The 17789-nt window shown below is 35.5% G+C and overlaps 1 protein-coding gene across 4 annotated transcripts in view; it reads right to left on the reverse strand.

Moving 5' to 3' along the window:
• Positions 1 to 17789, reverse strand: part of LOC123538593 (uncharacterized) — a 43659-nt gene that overhangs the window by 12308 nt on the left and 13562 nt on the right. For 3 of the 4 annotated variants that reach the window (XM_053533089.1, XM_045322805.2, XM_045322804.2), the window contains exons 7-15: positions 13188 to 13312; positions 11802 to 11891; positions 11324 to 11413; positions 9294 to 9359; positions 8997 to 9107; positions 5563 to 5628; positions 2131 to 2302; positions 1170 to 1355; positions 70 to 140 (exon numbers count right to left, since the gene is read on the reverse strand). In XM_053533089.1, coding sequence (XP_053389064.1) covers positions 70 to 140; positions 1170 to 1355; positions 2131 to 2302; positions 5563 to 5628; positions 8997 to 9107; positions 9294 to 9359; positions 11324 to 11413; positions 11802 to 11891; positions 13188 to 13312 — 977 coding nt within the window. The remainder of the gene's footprint in view (positions 1 to 69; positions 141 to 1169; positions 1356 to 2130; positions 2303 to 5562; positions 5629 to 8996; positions 9108 to 9293; positions 9360 to 11323; positions 11414 to 11801; positions 11892 to 13187; positions 13313 to 17789) is intronic. The other variant, XM_053533088.1, reaches the window with a different exon arrangement.

Consider the following 17789-nt stretch of genomic DNA (forward strand, 5'->3'; position numbering starts at 1 on the left):
ATCTCTACATTGTCTGTAGTTGCGTAAAAGTTTCGTATTTGTGATTTAAACGAATACTAATATATTTACCTCTGCACGATGTTTAATGAATCTTATGACAGTTCCTTCTTTATTGGCACTATCTCCTTTGAACTGGTCTCCTAAAGTATGTACGATACAGTTAAAAATGTTTACGTAAACGAGAAATAAAGTTTAATTACATTCTAATAATAATATAATACAATTTCGCCTTGTAAGGTATTCACCTTGCTGTGATAATTTTATTACTGTTCGGTAACCTTGGTTGGGATAAAAAAAGAGAGTTTACGCGCAATACCAGATAAACTACTGCCACTGATCGTTCTAAGGCGATGCCCTGTGTATTCATTAAATGTTTGTTTTGTCCTCTAGCAATAATGACGTTCCCAGAACGCGGCCTTCCAAAACAAATTCCCACAGCTGCTGTGGGGGCCGCGTTCTGGGAACGTCATTATTGTATCCTGTCCTTGTTTTTGTGATTTGAAAGTATGATTACAATTGTAAAGATAAAAAGAGCAGCGTTCAATTAAACAGTGTATCTGATATTTTAATGCTTAATCCATGACCTTATTGTAGGCTTTCGATTATAGAATAAACTCCGAGTTCACAGGTTGATGTGACAAAAGTTCATTTCCATACATATTGTTTTCGCTCAACTTGATTATCAATTATTAACCCTCGACTGTTTGGTACGTTTGTCTACGGTTTTGCTTATGAAAGTTTTAACTTTCATGTATCTATAACTGAAATCTCAAATCGATGATGGTATATCGACGTTTATATTATAAACACAATAAACATCATTTTGCCTTTGTTTTAAATAAGCTTACATGTAAACGTACAGTGAATATATGCTAGTCATACGTATCTGTTAATTTGTCTTCAAACGTAAGAAGTTGGATTATTATTCAGGTTCATTCACTTTCGCTTACAAGCGTGTAGGTACAGAACGTGAGTTTCATGTTAAAGGGAGCGTGGCATCAAACTGAGTCTGCTCTTATTTTGCTTGGTTCTTTATATGTTTTCAAGAAACATTTTTATAGATTTTATTAGTATTGTCATCATCATTTCCATACCATAAAGAGATGCAAGTGTAACCAATTTGGCTGAATTTCTTCTATACGTTTAAGAATAAGGGATTACAACCGTACCAGGTTTAACTCTACAGCCAACAGCAAGAACCTTTCCCGGTGGAGGTTTTCTGTCTCGTTCCGCCGATTCCCTCACATCCTCTTCCATGTCTGCATCCATTTTGTATCGATAAACATTTTGTTTGCCCTTTTCTGGACTGCTATCATCATCCCATTCTACATGCACCCAACATTGACCGTCGTCTTCTGAACAAGGAGTGTATAACTATTTACTTTTTGCCGCACATATTATTTATAAGTGGACATTCAACATGTCACGTTATGTAACCTAAATAGTGTTGAAAAAACTTGGTAGATGGTCAAACAATTATCATTAAATCGGGCAAGCAGTTTCTGACAAGAAGATTATAACAGTTCCCACTGTATACATATTGGAAAAATTGACCAACCAACTTAGCGGCCATTTATTTACGACGAATAGGAATACTTCTAACAATCTTGGTAGAAGGTCACCCAAGGAACTTTTCTGTTAACTTATTTTGAAATCTGGCAGGTTGTTTCTGACAAGAATATTTTCTCTTTTTTTTCATTTTATGACTTCCTTATTTCAGAGCGGTTCCAAGAATTATATTTGATAAAATTGTTTCAGAACTTGTCTGTTGGTGAATAGGACGCAGCTAATACCAAACATATAATTATGTGTAAAAATGCAAGTCGCATTGATTTTTGTAAGTTTTGAAATAAAAAGTTTGGTGTTGATGCCGTAAAAGTGTGTAAGTTTGTAGTTCCAATCTCTTCCTGCAGCACAATATTTACCCTGCGCAATATATCCCCTTCTCAATTTAACCAAGGCGGACAGAATTGCCTGTGGCCGTGCAAAAAATAATATATTCAATATATGGACTCAGATGGCCATTTAGTTTCTTTACAAAACGTACACATATTTAGCATTTATATCTTTTGCGCTATTTATCCCCGTCATGGATATCAAGCTCCGGTAGAATAATCATATATTTCCTACCTTCAGGATCTGTCGCATGGCCAATAATTGTACCAGTCCTACCATTATCCTGGTTTCCCCATGTCCAGTCATCACCCCGCTCTACCCTTGTACCAATAGGAGGATGTTTTTGATCATGTATTTCTTTGTACACATTGACAAGTCGGTCTCCAGCCATAATAATCGTTGAAGTCTGTAAGTGACACGTCCGTTTATTACTCGCTAAAGAGTGTTCTTTTTCAGACGATATTGAAAAAATGATTTAACTAATTTCAAAAGTAATATAGCATAGGATAAGGAAAGATGAATGAATGCTTTCAGGTATTTAATATACATGTGCCTGATAAAGCTTTGAGTTTGACCAAGCCTCATTAAAACTGGGTAAATTTGTCACCTTAAGAGTGTTAATAGTAAAATTGTTAACGACAACACACGTCGGACGAAATTTACTAACACTAACGAATGTAACAGCACATAATTATAAACACAGGTTGAATTATATATTTTATTGAAGAAATCCAAACCGAGGTAGATATTTTACCAAGTGATTGAACAAATATCCAAAGAAAAAGTGGAAACTCCACAGGTCGCGCAACACAACAAAAACGAAAATGTTGCAGACTCGGTTTGATTAAGCCTGTTCATGGACGGTAGTGGAAATGCATGCTACCGTCCACGCCCTCTAGCCCTGGGTTGAGCAGAACTCAACATTTACACATGTTAAAAAGTACAAAAAAACAATTTAGAGACATCCGCAGACGTGTTCATACGACGGTGCACATGGAACCTTCAATGGTACACTAGTGTGTAATTCCATGAAAAGCGGCGTATGGTCCCCAGTTAAAATAAAGGGTTTGCCCTAAACGAGAAAACAATGAGCAGAACTAAACAAACTAAAATTTAGAAAGGGGATCTGATGTTATGGAGCCTGCATATCACAGGAACTGCCAAAAGACAAAATTAAAAAGCAGGCGCCATATCCAAGGGGTGATTATACAATACCCAAAGATATAAAAGCGGGAGTATTGGAACCATCCAGGCTGAAATACTCATGTTCAGAAACTAAACAGTACCAATAACACGACATAAAAAACCGAGGATGGAATAACCTTATTACATATTTATTGGTTCCTATCACATTAGGCTAGTTTCACAGGGGTAACCCTACTAGACCATTGTGGAAGTGGTAAAACAAAGTTGGGTGTCAAAAGATCCACTTTTCCACTTCGTGGCCCGACAATCGCCTTCGGACCCAAATGCTGTTTTAAACTTGGTTAATTATAGGGTCTAATTTAATTTTGAAAGTAAACAATTGAGTCCGAAGTCGATTGTCGGGCCACGAATTGGAAAAGTTGGTCTTTGGCACTAAACCATTTTTACAACTTCCGCAATGATCGGGGTTGGGGATGGTGGAGGGGGTATGAAAATAGCCTTATGTGTCAGGAACCGATAAGTGGGTATCTGTAATTATAACTGATTGATGGGTCCAAATTTTATATACAAATTTAATAGGGTCCCTTTACACTGGGAAAATGTGTCCTGAAATGATGCGTAACACAGATCAAATGGTGGCAACAGAACCAAATTTCAGGGAAAATGCGAGGTTACTGATATTTATTCTTATCCAAATTTTATCCGACATAGCGCAGGCTAAGCAGCATAAAAAGTTACGTATAGTTTATCAAAAATAAGATTTAAACAAGGATTTGTTCAAGCCTTTGCGGATGCGTGTTTACTTAATGCAAAAACACATATAGTTTATCAATAGTTTAAAGTTAATGTCTTCAAATATGAAAGATATTCATGAAAATGATAAAATGGGGCCTCACACGTAAATATTTTCTGATTAAAGAAGATGATGCTTAACACGAGTGCTTTTTTAATGCAATTTATATGAATTTATATTTATTTGCTTAACTTTCAGAGAGATAAAATATAGCTGCTCTTGTCCCAACCAGTTAAAAAGACTACAATGTCACTACTGTTATGTGAGACATGAAAACAGAGATTTGAATATATATGCAAATATTGAACCAGTAACAATGTGTAGTACAATTCGGGCCTGCATATAAATCAGCCTCGATACTAATCTTTTTGGGTTAGTGGACTTGCCATGGCATGTGCCTGTATATTTGTACTGCTAGGCACTTTGTAGTAATTGGTCTGGTATATTGTGGTGGTGATTCTCTCTACTAAATAATAATTTATAATGTGAACTTGTATCCTAGCGGGGGAAAGTCAACTGTTCTGAATTTAATTATATCTCGTAAAGCGGCATGCCTCCAGATCGTTCGACGACAATTTTTTATATTTTGTTTAGTCATCTTGAAATAAATGCTATATTTTTTAAGAAGGCTTTAAAACTTAATTACTGACAAACTTTATATTACGGAAACACATGAGAATTTACTGTTTTTACTACTTTTTACGATGAAAATCGAAAAACGTTTGTCATGCTTTTACTCCAGGTAAACTGTCTCCATTATAAATATCAATATTTTGAAGTCATTATTCATTACTTCAGCTATAGCGCTATTGGTTACGACGATGGGAAAATGTCTTTATTGCCGCGGCGGTCCGGGGTTCGATTCCCGACGCGGTCATCTTTAATTCTTGATTTGGAACTTTTAAAATATTTTAGAAACAAAAATTCATAGTCTAATGTTCATAATATAACCAAAACTTCTATTTGAAAGAAAGATTGTTTTTAGCCAAACCTGGAGGCATGCTGCTTTAATGCAAACTATCTATATAATTATATTAAATGTATCCTCGAGATCCAGTTGATTTTCAGAGACAGAAAAAATAGTTCTCTGGCCCCAATCAGTTAAAAAGAGTAAAATGTCACTATTGATTCATGAAATATGAAAACAGATATTCGAGTGCAAATATTGAACCAGTATGAATGCGTAGAACAATTCGAGCCTGCATATAAAGCAGCATCGAAACTAATCTTATTGGATATGGGTAAGTGGACTTGCTGTGACAGGTGCATGTTTGTTAATGTATTGCTAGGCCCTTTTCCGTAATTGGTTTGGTATATTTTGGTGGTGGTTTTGTTCGTATAAATTCTCTAATATATATATACATGTACTGCTAGGCGCTTTGCCGTAATTGGTCTGGTATATTGTGGTGGTGATTTAGTTCGTATAATATATATATATATATATATATATTCCACAAAAGACCACATTTATTAAGACACTATTAATAGATTAATTGTGTCGTTAAAAACAAATTACGTTAAGTTAAGAGACCATTGTTGGTAAGATACCATTTTTCCCTTCCCTTAGGTGGTCTATTGAGGCAAGTGTAACTGTATAACCGTCTTCGTAATGATATTGCAAAATAAATACAAACACTGTATAAGTGATAAAGTATATGTACTATTAAGATACACATTTTACAAAAATGTTTTTACTAACAACAAAATAATCATCTATAAGTATTTACCTTGTATCCTGCACGCCTATCCAAACCTGGAATGGGAGGTTTAGCTTTCTCTCTTGAGAGTTGTCTCTAAAATGAGGTTAAATTAATAAAAATAACAACACTGACTGTTTACATATTGAATATGATATAAGGATTTAGTTTCACTAATTATTTCCTTTAAATTTAATTTCGGTTATTGTCAATGTTTAATAAGACAGGACACGAAAGTTGCTTCCATAATGTGCATCTAATACGCACAACCATCTGACCGATTTTCAGAAAGGTACTTAATTGGTAGCATTGCAGGACATAGTCTTAAAATCATATTCTGATGCAGTGAGTAAGAGATAATGTAGATTGTCATCTCAGGCACAAGAGATTATTCTAGACCAATAGTCTAAACTCGAAAAGATCTTTGGAAGTATTTGAATTAGAAATTCAACTACATATTAAAAAAGTTCAGATAATGTGTATCCTCAACTTCGGTCGTTTATAGATCTGACACAACTTCAGGTTTCTATTGCGCATCTTCGTGCATATACCGCCTTCTCCGTCTAACTGTAGCTTGCATTGGCTTAGAAGGTTATATTTATGTCTCCCCACCCCCCTCTGGGGGAGACATATTGTTTTTGCCCTGTCCGTCCGTCCGTCCGTCCTTCCGTGCCCGCGAAATGATGGTTAAGTGACTGCATAACGGTACTTTCTCTTTGATGTCATTCATTCCGTTCTGTTTATGTGACTATTTTTCTTTTTATGTGACTGTTAGAACAATAGAGAGAACAATGGGGGAGTCACATAAAGACCGTTTCGTTAGAACGTCCGTCCGTCCGTCCGTCCGTGCCCGCGAAATGATGGTTAAGTGACTGCATAACGGTACTTCCTCTTTGATGTCATTAATTCCGTTCGGTTTATGTGACCTTTTTCTTTTTATGTGACTGTTAGAACAATAGAGAGAACAATGGGGGTGTCACATAAATACCGTTTCGTTAGAATGTCCGTCCGTCTGTCCGTCCGATCGTCACACTTCATTTCCGAGCAATAACTGGAGAACCATTTGACCTAGAACCTTCAAACTTCATAGGGTTGTAGGGCTGCTAGAGTAGACGACCTCTATTGTTTTTTGGGTCACTCTGTCAAAGGTCAAGGTCACAGGGGCCTGAATATTGAAAACCATTTCCGATCAATAACTAGAGAACCACTTGACCCAGAATGTTGAAACTTAATAGGATGATTGATCATGAAGGGTAGATGACTCCTATTGATTTTGGGGTCACTCCGTCAAAGGTCAAGGTCACAGGGGCCTGAACATTGAAAACCATTTCCGATCAATAACTAGAGAACCACTTGACCCAGAATGTTGAAACTTAATAGGATGATTGGTCATGAAGAGTAGATGACCTCTATTAATTTTGGGGTCACTCCGTCAAAGGTCAAGGTCACAGGGGCCTGAATATTGAAAATGATTTCCGATCAATAACTAGAGAACTACTTAACCCAGAATGTTGAAACTTAATAGGATGATTGGTCATGAAGAGTAGATGACCCCTATTGATTTGGGGTCACTCCGTCAAAGGTCAAGGTCACAGGGGCCTGAACATTGAAAACCATTTCCGATCAATAACTAGAGATCCACTTGACCCAGAATGTTGAAACTTCATAGGATAATTGGTCATGTAGAGTAGATGACCCCTATTGTTTTTGGGGTCACTCTGTTAAAGGTCAAGGTCACAGGGGCCTGAACATTGAAAACCATTTCCAATCAATAACTTGAGTACCACTTGATCCAGAATGTTGAAACTTCATAGGATGATTGTACATGCAAAGTAGATGACCCCTATCGATTTTGGGGTTATTCTGTTAAAGGTCAAGGTCACAGGGGCCTGAACATTGAAAAACATTTCTGGTCAGTAACTTGAGAACAACTTGTCCCAGAATGTTGAAACTTAATAGGATGATTGGTCATGCAGAGTAGATGACCCCTATTGATTTTGGGTCACTCTGTTAAAGGTCAAGGTCACAGGGACCTGAACATGGAAAACCGTTTCTGATCAATAACTTGAGAACCTCTTGACCCAGAATGTTAAAACTTTATAGGATAATTGGACATACAGAGTAAATGACCCCAATTAATTTTGGGGTCACTCTATTAAAGGTCAAGGTCACAGGGGCCTGATATGGAAAACAATTTCCTGTCAGTAACTTGAGAACAACTCAACCCAGAATGTTGAAACTTCATAGGATGATTGCTCATGCAGAGTAGATGACCCCTATCGATTTTGGGGTCAAGGTCACAGGAGCCTGAACATTGATAACCATTTCCGATCAATAACTTGAGAACCTCTTGATCCAGAATGTTGAAACTTCATAGGATAATTGAACATGCAGAGTAGATGACCCCTATTTATTTTGGGGTCACTTGATCAAAGGTCAAGGTCACAGGAGCCTGAACAGTGACTAGAGAACCACTAGGCCAAGAGTGTTGAAACTTAGCAGGATGACTGGACATGCCAAGTAGATGATCCCTATTGCAGCCAACCATCAGTGTCTCTTTGACTTTCGCTCCTGACTCCTATTGACTTCTTGCCTATACCACTTTGCATTGGGGGAGACATGCGCTTTTTTGCAAAAGCATCTTCTAGTTCCGTTAGAGTTTACATTGTTGCCGGCTTAATTAAGATTCATGCCTTTCTTGCTGTATTTGGGGTGCTCTGTGCTTCTAGAAAATATACCCTTACTTATTATCTTTATTGACGACATGTTTAATATTCTATCAAAACACAGGACACTGTTGCACATAACCACCTGAGAAAATCTCTGTGTTAGAAGGAAACAACCAGATGTTCCCGTTCATTGATTTTGCAGACTTTAACAGGCCTCCTAGTGAAACCTTTAAAACCTTTAAAAACCTTTAATTTCAGAGCAAACCTTTAAAACCTTTAAATCTTCTAAAAAACCTTTAAAACGGCCAAATAGCCTGTAATTTTCACTCAAAACCTATATTTTTGTTTACACTGCTTGCCGTGCCGGTTTAAAGCAAGTAATGGTTATATTACTGTATTTATTTCCCCGTTTTAAGTGTTGTTATTAGGATACTGCTTGTGTATCTTTCATCTTGAGTTTTTCAGAATGCTGTTGTGTTCACCAGACCACATACATGTAGATGTTTTTAGTAAATACCTATATATATTATGTGTTTTCAACGAGAATTCCGACAAAAATAGCCTTTATTTACTCTTTATTTTTTAATATTTTACACTAAAAGACGTTTATTTCCATAGATTGGAGCCTTTATAAAAACCTTTATTTTTGTTCAGGCCTGCTAGGAGGCCTGCTTTAAGTATTTGATCATGTTTCTCTTGTTGTTTTCAATGTCAGATGATATTATGGATATTGTGGTATTATATCACAATGATACCAAAAATACAGGATAAATAGCATATCATTATAATAGATACCTTCAGTCCAAGGAATTTCGATAAGTCGCCGGTACTGGATGCACCTTGACCAGGCATTAGTTCCGTTAGCATTTTCATCATAGCTGGAAGTTGGTCAGCACCGTGCATCGACTAATGAAAGATAGCATACTGTCAGTATGAAGATTATAATGAATATATTCTTAGACTATAAACATTTTATTATAAAGCAGCGCGACCGTCGATATTTCTTTAACTGATACATACATAGCTACAATTACAATTGTAATAGCAGTGCAATATTCTTTAAATTCTATGTGTAAATGTATAAATATTTACCTGTGATCTCATGGCGTCATCTTCTCCAGCACAACGCACAAAGCTCTGATCACCCTCGCGCATGCACTGCAAAAGAATGTCAAATTTGTCATGACTAAATATCCCTGAAATCATATTTTAACGAAAAGAATGTGTTTTGTTTGTTTCTAGATTACCATCACACTATTTAATCGATTCTTTCTCTCTCTATACCGAAAAGTTGTATTTACGATTGAAATATAGAAGCAATTGTCTTCTCATATATAGCATATTTACAAAATACCGTGTGCAGGTCCGTGCATTTAATTTTATATCTCCGAAATATTACAAAATAAATTGCACACTTCACTCTGTTTTGTGTTATTGCAGACGTATAATTTCTTGAAAAATGTTAAATTAAGAGCTTGCACTTTCAGTCATATATCAATTTGTTCACTTCGATTTTGCTGTTATACAAAAAAATATTGAAGGAGGTCGTCAATACTGATACAATTGAAATGAATAATTCTAATTTTGTGTGGGTTTCACTCATGAGTCAGTTTTATGTGCTTATAAACACGACTATTGTTGTAATGGACTTTGTCGACCAAACCTCCTGAATTTTACAACACCTATTCATTTAATGCACATTAAGCTTCGTTATCAGCGATCACAGTCACTAAATTTCGAACGCAAGTCAACAAAGTAATGTAAACTAGACAGCCGACTTCCACGTTATAATTACGAAACTTGTATATTAAAACATGTCCTGCAATTGATGTATCTGGTAAAATGGATCTCAAAATACATCGATGTATTTAATATCAAATTACAAAGAAGCATAAAAGTCCTGATGTATTAGCAGTTTTCTTGTAAAAATGCTATTAATGCACCTATCAATGTTTTGTCCCAGGGAGGGGGCGGCGGGCATACACGAGACGTCAGACAGAAGGCCTTTCACAATAGGCGGGAATTTGACAGACAAAGATATCCTGACGTCACGACATTATGACGTTGTGATGCGATGTACGTGACGTTGCAAGACCAAGCTGGATATTCGAGTAAAATAATTAAAAATGCATAAAACAAATAGAAAATTTGTTTGTTTCAAGACCGAAATATAATTCACTCATGAATACCATAATTTGTGCCAGTCGCGAAAATATTGCATTATAGTAGATCTATTCACTCGGTGAAAAATATTTCTCTCTTACACTAAAACAAAAAAAATATCCTCTATGTATATGTCACACTCAGGGCATGGCCATTTTTGAACCTTGGGCAATACTTGAACAATTATAGTAGAGAGTCAAACCCTGATATCAAATGCCTAATATCAAGACTCTGGGTATTATTGCTTCAGAGAAGATTTTCAAAGTCTCTTATATATAAGCCTACGATGTATATGTACATTAGCAATTTTTCAATAATAAATTGAAGAACTGCAATAGTGATGACGTATGCCAAACATCAAGGCTTTAGCTATTCTGGATTCAGAGAAAATAGATATTCAAATTTTCTTTTATATTATCCGATACTATATACAGTCATATCACTCCCGTGGGCACGACCAATTGTGAACCTAGGGCAATCTTTTGAGCAATTACGGTGGATAGTCAACCCCTGATATCACAAGCCATATAGAGCTATTATGGATTGAAGTTTCTTTTATATAAGCCTATAGTAAGTACATCTCACACACAGGGGCGTAGCCAATTTAGACCTTAGGTCTATAATTTTGAACAATTATGATAGAGAGTTATATTCTTATATCATATGCCAAATATCAAAGCTCTAGCTATTATGGCTTGAGCGAAGGAGATTTTCAAAGTTTCTAATATATAAACATATAGTGTAACATCTCACATTTATTTCTTTATTTATTCATTTTATCCAGGTGCAGTTTGGAAAGGCTACGAGCTGAATGTTTGGCTGTTGAATATTCATCTTTGTTTTTAACCTTTATATATTTACTTCTCTTATCCACAGAGTAAAGTAATATAGCTGATATCTGATTAAATTTGAGTCATGTCAGCTCATAAACATTCTCTTACATAACAAGCAAGACTTACTTTTACAACTGTATACAATGCCATTTTTTCTCCGTCTCTGTACGACATCAGTTCTTTTATACTCTCGCTTTGTAGGCTTCTCAGAAATGTCTGCAAGAGAGTTTTATAAATGAAAATGTATATTCCAGTTTACAATTAAAGACAATATAAAAATGCACTGCTTTAACATTACTTTAACACTGACGAACTATATAAATGTAGCTATTTATGAAATGACTCAATAGCACAATTTTGTAACTTTGCAGATACCTAGCATTTTAATGCTATGACAATCTCTTTACTTTAAAACTATAATTATATACAAGAACTAACGGTTTGAAAGCTAAAGCGAATCATATGGTTCAGTGCTAATACCATTTAGACACATAAGATAGACCACGAATAATTTGCTGCAGAAAGTGACTTTTACTTCGGTATATGAAATGAGAAAGTTGATATTAATCCGATACGCAATACAAAAGAAGGAATAAATGCATACACGATCAGCATTTCCCCCCACATAAATACAATGTAGATCGATTTGCTCTCTTGTCAGCTTTGCAACTTCGTCGAAAATTGCATTTCTTGTCTGAAATGCAAACGAGAATTGAAATATTAAAGTATGTCAAGAAGATATGAATATTTTTAAAGCTATGAAAATATTGCATTCAAATAACATGCATTTCTGTTATCATCAGGTCAGAGACCACGGATTCAAAGCAGTACAGGGAACTTCACTGGGAATATGGTAATCGTATACCTTGAAATAAATTGAAGTTTAGTCTGTTCTGGTTTGTTTAGCAATGTAAACAAACTCAAAAAGTAATTTTTTTTTGAAAATGAGCCTTTTTAGTGCATTTAGAATATTTTGATACATGCTTTGACAATATTTGCTACATGTGATGCGTAATGAAAAAACTTCCATGAAAGGTTTTCTCGCGCCATTTCACCGATGTAAACAGGAGGACATATCATTCGCACGAAAAGGACTCAACTAAAGTATCATTATTCACATGTTTTTATCTGTTATCTGGTAGAACAAAGGTAGTTCTTGAAAAAAAAAAACATGTGGTAAAATAATTCCGATTTATTGAAGACCGTAAAGGCCATGATGTTATAAAAGTTGTCTATGAGATATCCATATTGCTGTTTTCGAACAATCAGACAAATATTTCCCCTGAGGGAAACTGTACAATTATACATAGTTTATTAGGTTCGGTTTTAGGTAACAACGACACAATTTTGACATTATTGCGGCTTTCTAGCTTTAAATGGTGGAGGATAGTCGTCCCAAGTGCACCTCAGGGTTTTATTTTAGCCACGGTAGTGTACCTGGGTTGGACCACCGACCTTCCAGCTAGATGGCTTCCTCAAACGAAAGAGTTTTACATTTCTAAGGGATGTCGCGTAAACAATGGTGCTGAAAAAAGCACCGACCTAGAAAATACCATCAAACAACATATTTTATTCGGACTTTATAACAGAAATGCATTTTCCTCACAAATGGCTGTATACATGAAACGCAAACCATCTCCAGCATAAAGAGGTCGAGAACTCATGCAGACACATGAAAGGACTAACTTATGCAGACACGTGTAAGGACTAAGTGTTACCTTCAGTTAACAGACATGGTATCAAATACACATTTACACGCCATTTTACAGGTTTAGCACTTAAAACATCTAATTTTGCTGTTCAAAACTTTATTCTTGTAGGTGGTCACGCGACCTATTTGACGGCTAAATGTTCAACCTCTCTGCGGACTTTAGTTTTATACATAACCACAATAATCACATATCTTTAATCTGTTGTTTTTTTCTCATCCAGTCAAGGATGAAAACAGATAGACGAAAGATAATAAAGACTACAAAACGTGCCTATGTACCTGTTCTAGTTTCTTAGGATCGGCCTTGTCTGGACCATTAAGCAAGCTTAGCTCTGTCGGCATTCCATCTGTCACCAAAATTATTTTAGGGCGCACGTGCATGTTGTTTACAAAAGCGAAGGAAACTGAAAATCATACGTTTATTCAATTAAGAAATAAGCTTCTAAGCGTGCACCTGTGTATTGGTATTGCGTTAGAAATAAATTTACACATTTCACATCGGGAACATCCAAACGCACAAACGATTTGTTAAGCCGAAATTGACTGTTATTTTCAATTGCTTAGTCGGCAGACCCCTCCATATATTGACAAATAGTAGGTGAAGAAAAGCGACAGTGTACAAATGATTTGTGCAAGGTCGAAATAAACGTATCAGTGATTATGTGAAAAAGGTACATATATCTACCTAAAAGCAAACTAAAAGTGGTAAATTTAGATGCAACCATAAAGCATTCCTTTGTTAAAGATAATACTATGTTCTGTCAATTATACACTAATATTTTATCACAATACTTGCTGTACATGATTTTTGACTAGTGTGTCACTTTTTTCCCATGTATTTCTCCGCAGATTGACATCTGGTATCTGCGTTTTGTTTCTTTCATAAAAACCTCTTCTTGGAGCATAAAACGATGCAATCTAATCCATAGTATGTTTTTCTGTATCAGTTACCAAACCCAAACACACTACCCCCAAAAATGTACGTACTCACTCTACCCCTTGTTTACACGACTTTCAGAAGTCGGAGTCGATTCTTTTTTGTTGATAACCGTGAATGTATAAGAATTGCCAGTAACTTGTACACTTGTTTGTTTTTAGGAATCATTTTAATGAATTTTGTCGAGCCCGATTGCGGAAGCGAATACATAGTTGTCCAAATGTCTGTTCGGTGTATGTGCGTGCGTGCATGTGTGTGTGCGTGCGTGTGGCGTCCGTCCGGATTTGTTTGTCCGGACCCTAACTTTGACATGCATGGAGCAATCTTGTTTATATTTGGTATGAATGTTAACCTCAGTGAGACAGAGTGTCATGCGCAAACCCCAGGTTCCTATCTCAAAGGTCAAGGTCACACTTACAGGTCAAATGTCAAATTCAAAAATGACTTTGTCCGGAGTATTTCTTCTTCATGCATGGAGGGATTTTGATGTCACTTGGCATAATTGTTCACCATCATGAGACGGAGTGTCATGCGCAAACCCCAGGTCCCTGGGTTTAAGGTCAAGGTCACACTTAGAGGTCAAAGGATTCAAGAATGACAACTTTGTCCGGAGCATTTCTTCTTCTTCATGCATGGAGGGATTTTGATGTTACTTGGCAAAAAAGTTCAACACCATGAGACGGAGTGTCATGCGCAAGAACCAGGTCCCTAGATCTAAGGTCAAGGTCACACTTAGAGGTCAAAAGTGAGAAGTCAAAAATGACTTTTTCTGGAGCATTTCTTTTTGATGCATAGAGGGATTTTGATGTAACTTGGCACAGTTGTTCATCATCATGCGACGGAGTGTCATGCGCGAGATCCTAGAATTACTTCCCTTTGTTATTACTATAAATAGCTTATATTTGTAACTTTTTTATTACTGGTCATAGGGAAAAATAAAGATCACTTTTCTGTAGTACAACATGCATGTTACATCCAATTTTCAGGTGTATTTTGACCTATCTCTACTGGTGCAGATTTTTGTGTGGACATAGAATTGTTTTTTTTTTTTGTTTTTTTTCGATTTACGTCTTTTGTTGTTACTTTAAATAACTTATATCATAAGTTTTTGCTATCTCTTATTTATTTGGCATAAATATTTGCTTCAATGAGACAAGGAGTGTCATGTACAGCTCCCAGTCCTTTTGACAGCTGGCGAGCTCGACATATTGCCCGGCGGCATCTAGTTGTAAGTATCAGTTGGAATGCTTTTATCTAATTTTGCGAAGAATTTGGATAAAACATTTAAAAGCTTGTCACTACGTTCGTATTTATCCGTACTCTTAATGTGTTCGTACTAAAATAATTCGAATGTAAAGTTATTACTTTTGAATTATGTTCCTGTTTACCAAATCTTTTAAGTGATATGCAAAAATATGGGTAATTTTATGTTTGTAATAATGACAGGTAAAAATAATCTGTTAAAAACCTTTATTACATGCTACTGGAAGTGTTGTTGATTTCTGGCCAAAAAGAAAAAGGAAAAAAATAGTTCCGTTTCAGGTCTCCCGACCAACCCTCTTTTTTACCCCGAACCCTAAACTTTTTATTAGGGCTGATTTCTGCCTTTCCGTTTTTTTCTTTTAAATATTTCCGTTGTCATTTTAAACCTTTCACGTTTGCCGCGTTTTGATCTGCGTTTTGACACATCACTGTCTGATCGTACCACCTCGGTTCTTAAATTGCTGAGATGAAATCAATAAAAAAGCATCTTTTTTATTTTTTTGAAAAGCGAATATGCAATATCCCGTAACAACTGACAGGTAAATGTGTCAAACGATAATAGTGGGTATCCTACCTCTGTGACATATTTGCCCTCATTGTTTGAGAAAAATATCTTACAAAGTGTAGTGTTAAAAAATACATGTACAAAGATCCATTTTAAACTTATTAAAAACCACAACGACATCATACTGCTTTATTTTAAAACCACATTTCTATTTACGTTCACGAAGTCACGTATATGAAAATTCGATTGTTTTTATAGAATTTTGCCAGCATTTCTGTCAATATCTTATTGAAATCGTTATAGAGTTTAAACTGTATTACTTCTCAAGCGGTGTTGAAAATCTGAAGCGATTATATTAAAAAATGTATGCACTACTCGCGCTTTTTTTTGTGTACGTGTCGATACACAAAAGTAACCGCAAAGTAAATTACATTTTGTTGATATTATGATAGATCGCACGTGCTCGTGGAATCGAAAATTACCGGCCTGACTTTTTAATATCTTACCAACGCGGGTAAATTCCAGTCAATCCAGGTAATTTTTCGCGATGTAATTTCTGAATTTGGTAAAGTTACAACGTAAAAACCACTCGCTCGATCGCTTGAAAATATAGCGGGGTCCGCTCGTCCTATCCAGACTTTAACTCGCCAATACGAGCGGGCGAGTGGAATTTTACACCCCTGAAATTTAATCACTTTATCTTACAAGTACAAAAATTGCTGCAAGATGCAGCAAAAGGAAACTCCGCGCCAAAAAAAAAAGCTATGTATGTAGTACTGATAGAACAGGTGATGATGTAACGATACTTGTGCCTTTGTTGTAGTCCATAGGCAAACAGACATCCTGTTGGAGTTTCATAGATGTTGGAGAAAAAATATTGTCTTTATAGAGTGAGCAGGATTTTTATTGTTGTATTTAATGACCTAATTATTGACCCTATATACGAAATTGACTTCTAGGTGTTGGTATATGAAATGAAATGTATTGTATGCAAAAGGTTGTGCTTTTACTTACATAATTGTTCATCCGAAATGATTGAGTTTCAAACTTAGCTAAGATGTTATCAAGACTATTATTCTGATAAATGTCTAATCAGGAATGTTGGCTCTATACAATACTTTCAAGTTAAATGATGAGGAAGGACTAAGATGTACAATAAATGAAACACAACAAACATCATTTTATTGAAACTCAGTTTAAAAGGAACCTAAGTGTTATATGTTGACAATTACGTTGGTGTATTTACTAAGAGGGTATTGTTGTTGTTGTTGTTTTCTTCACCTCCCCGTAGGAGAACAGCTTCTGAATACGCAGCAATGAATATTGACTTAACACTAAATGTACAGTCATATACTGATCAATTGGTATTTTGGAAGGACAAACGGTCAATGTTGTGCAATCAGCCACCTCTCAAGAAAGACCATTGTTCTAATATAGCTAATTTTAAAGAACCTACATTGAGAGCAAGGATACTTTAAAATGCAAGTCACCTTGGTTCAAAGGCCAGTTTTTTGCCTTATTGTTAGGTGACATTTGTAAAGTTTGTAAAAGATTTGACTATAATTATGCATATCACACATTAAAGACATAAATACTTAACTTAAAAAAAAAAGTATAAAACTAAAAATATGACACTGTTATGGATGTTTGTGTTCCAGACGTACGTACTGTGTAATAAGGTTGGTGTTGATTACCAAAAAGAGCAATGTAGTATGTTTAAACAAAATAAAGTCCCTATGGATAATATGTGCATTTTCCCACTCAGATTTCAAATATACTGTGTTAATTAAATGCTGATGATATGGTAATAGCTATGAGGTTAAATATTCTAGTTTTTAATAACATACAGTACTAACATTCTTTTCTTGTTAAATATCGATGACATTATTCATTTCTGTTATATCAAAGAATATGCCCTAATACGCATTTTAATGTTAAACCATCTCAACTCTCTTATAGAGCGAAACTATTATGGTTAGAGTAGTAGATTTTATACCAGTCAATCAATACAAATGCACAAGTCTCCTTTATCTTATTTTTTTCCTGTTTTTTTTTTTATTTTCTTATTATGATAATTACATTTAAGTAAATCCCACACTTGCATAAATAGATACAGTTTTTTTGCAAATAAGTAATTCAGATACATCATTGATCAATTACCTCCCTTCATTATTCT

Source organism: Mercenaria mercenaria, unplaced genomic scaffold (genome assembly GCF_021730395.1).
Source record: "Mercenaria mercenaria strain notata unplaced genomic scaffold, MADL_Memer_1 contig_2019, whole genome shotgun sequence".
NCBI classification, from domain to species: Eukaryota; Metazoa; Mollusca; class Bivalvia; order Venerida; family Veneridae; genus Mercenaria; species Mercenaria mercenaria.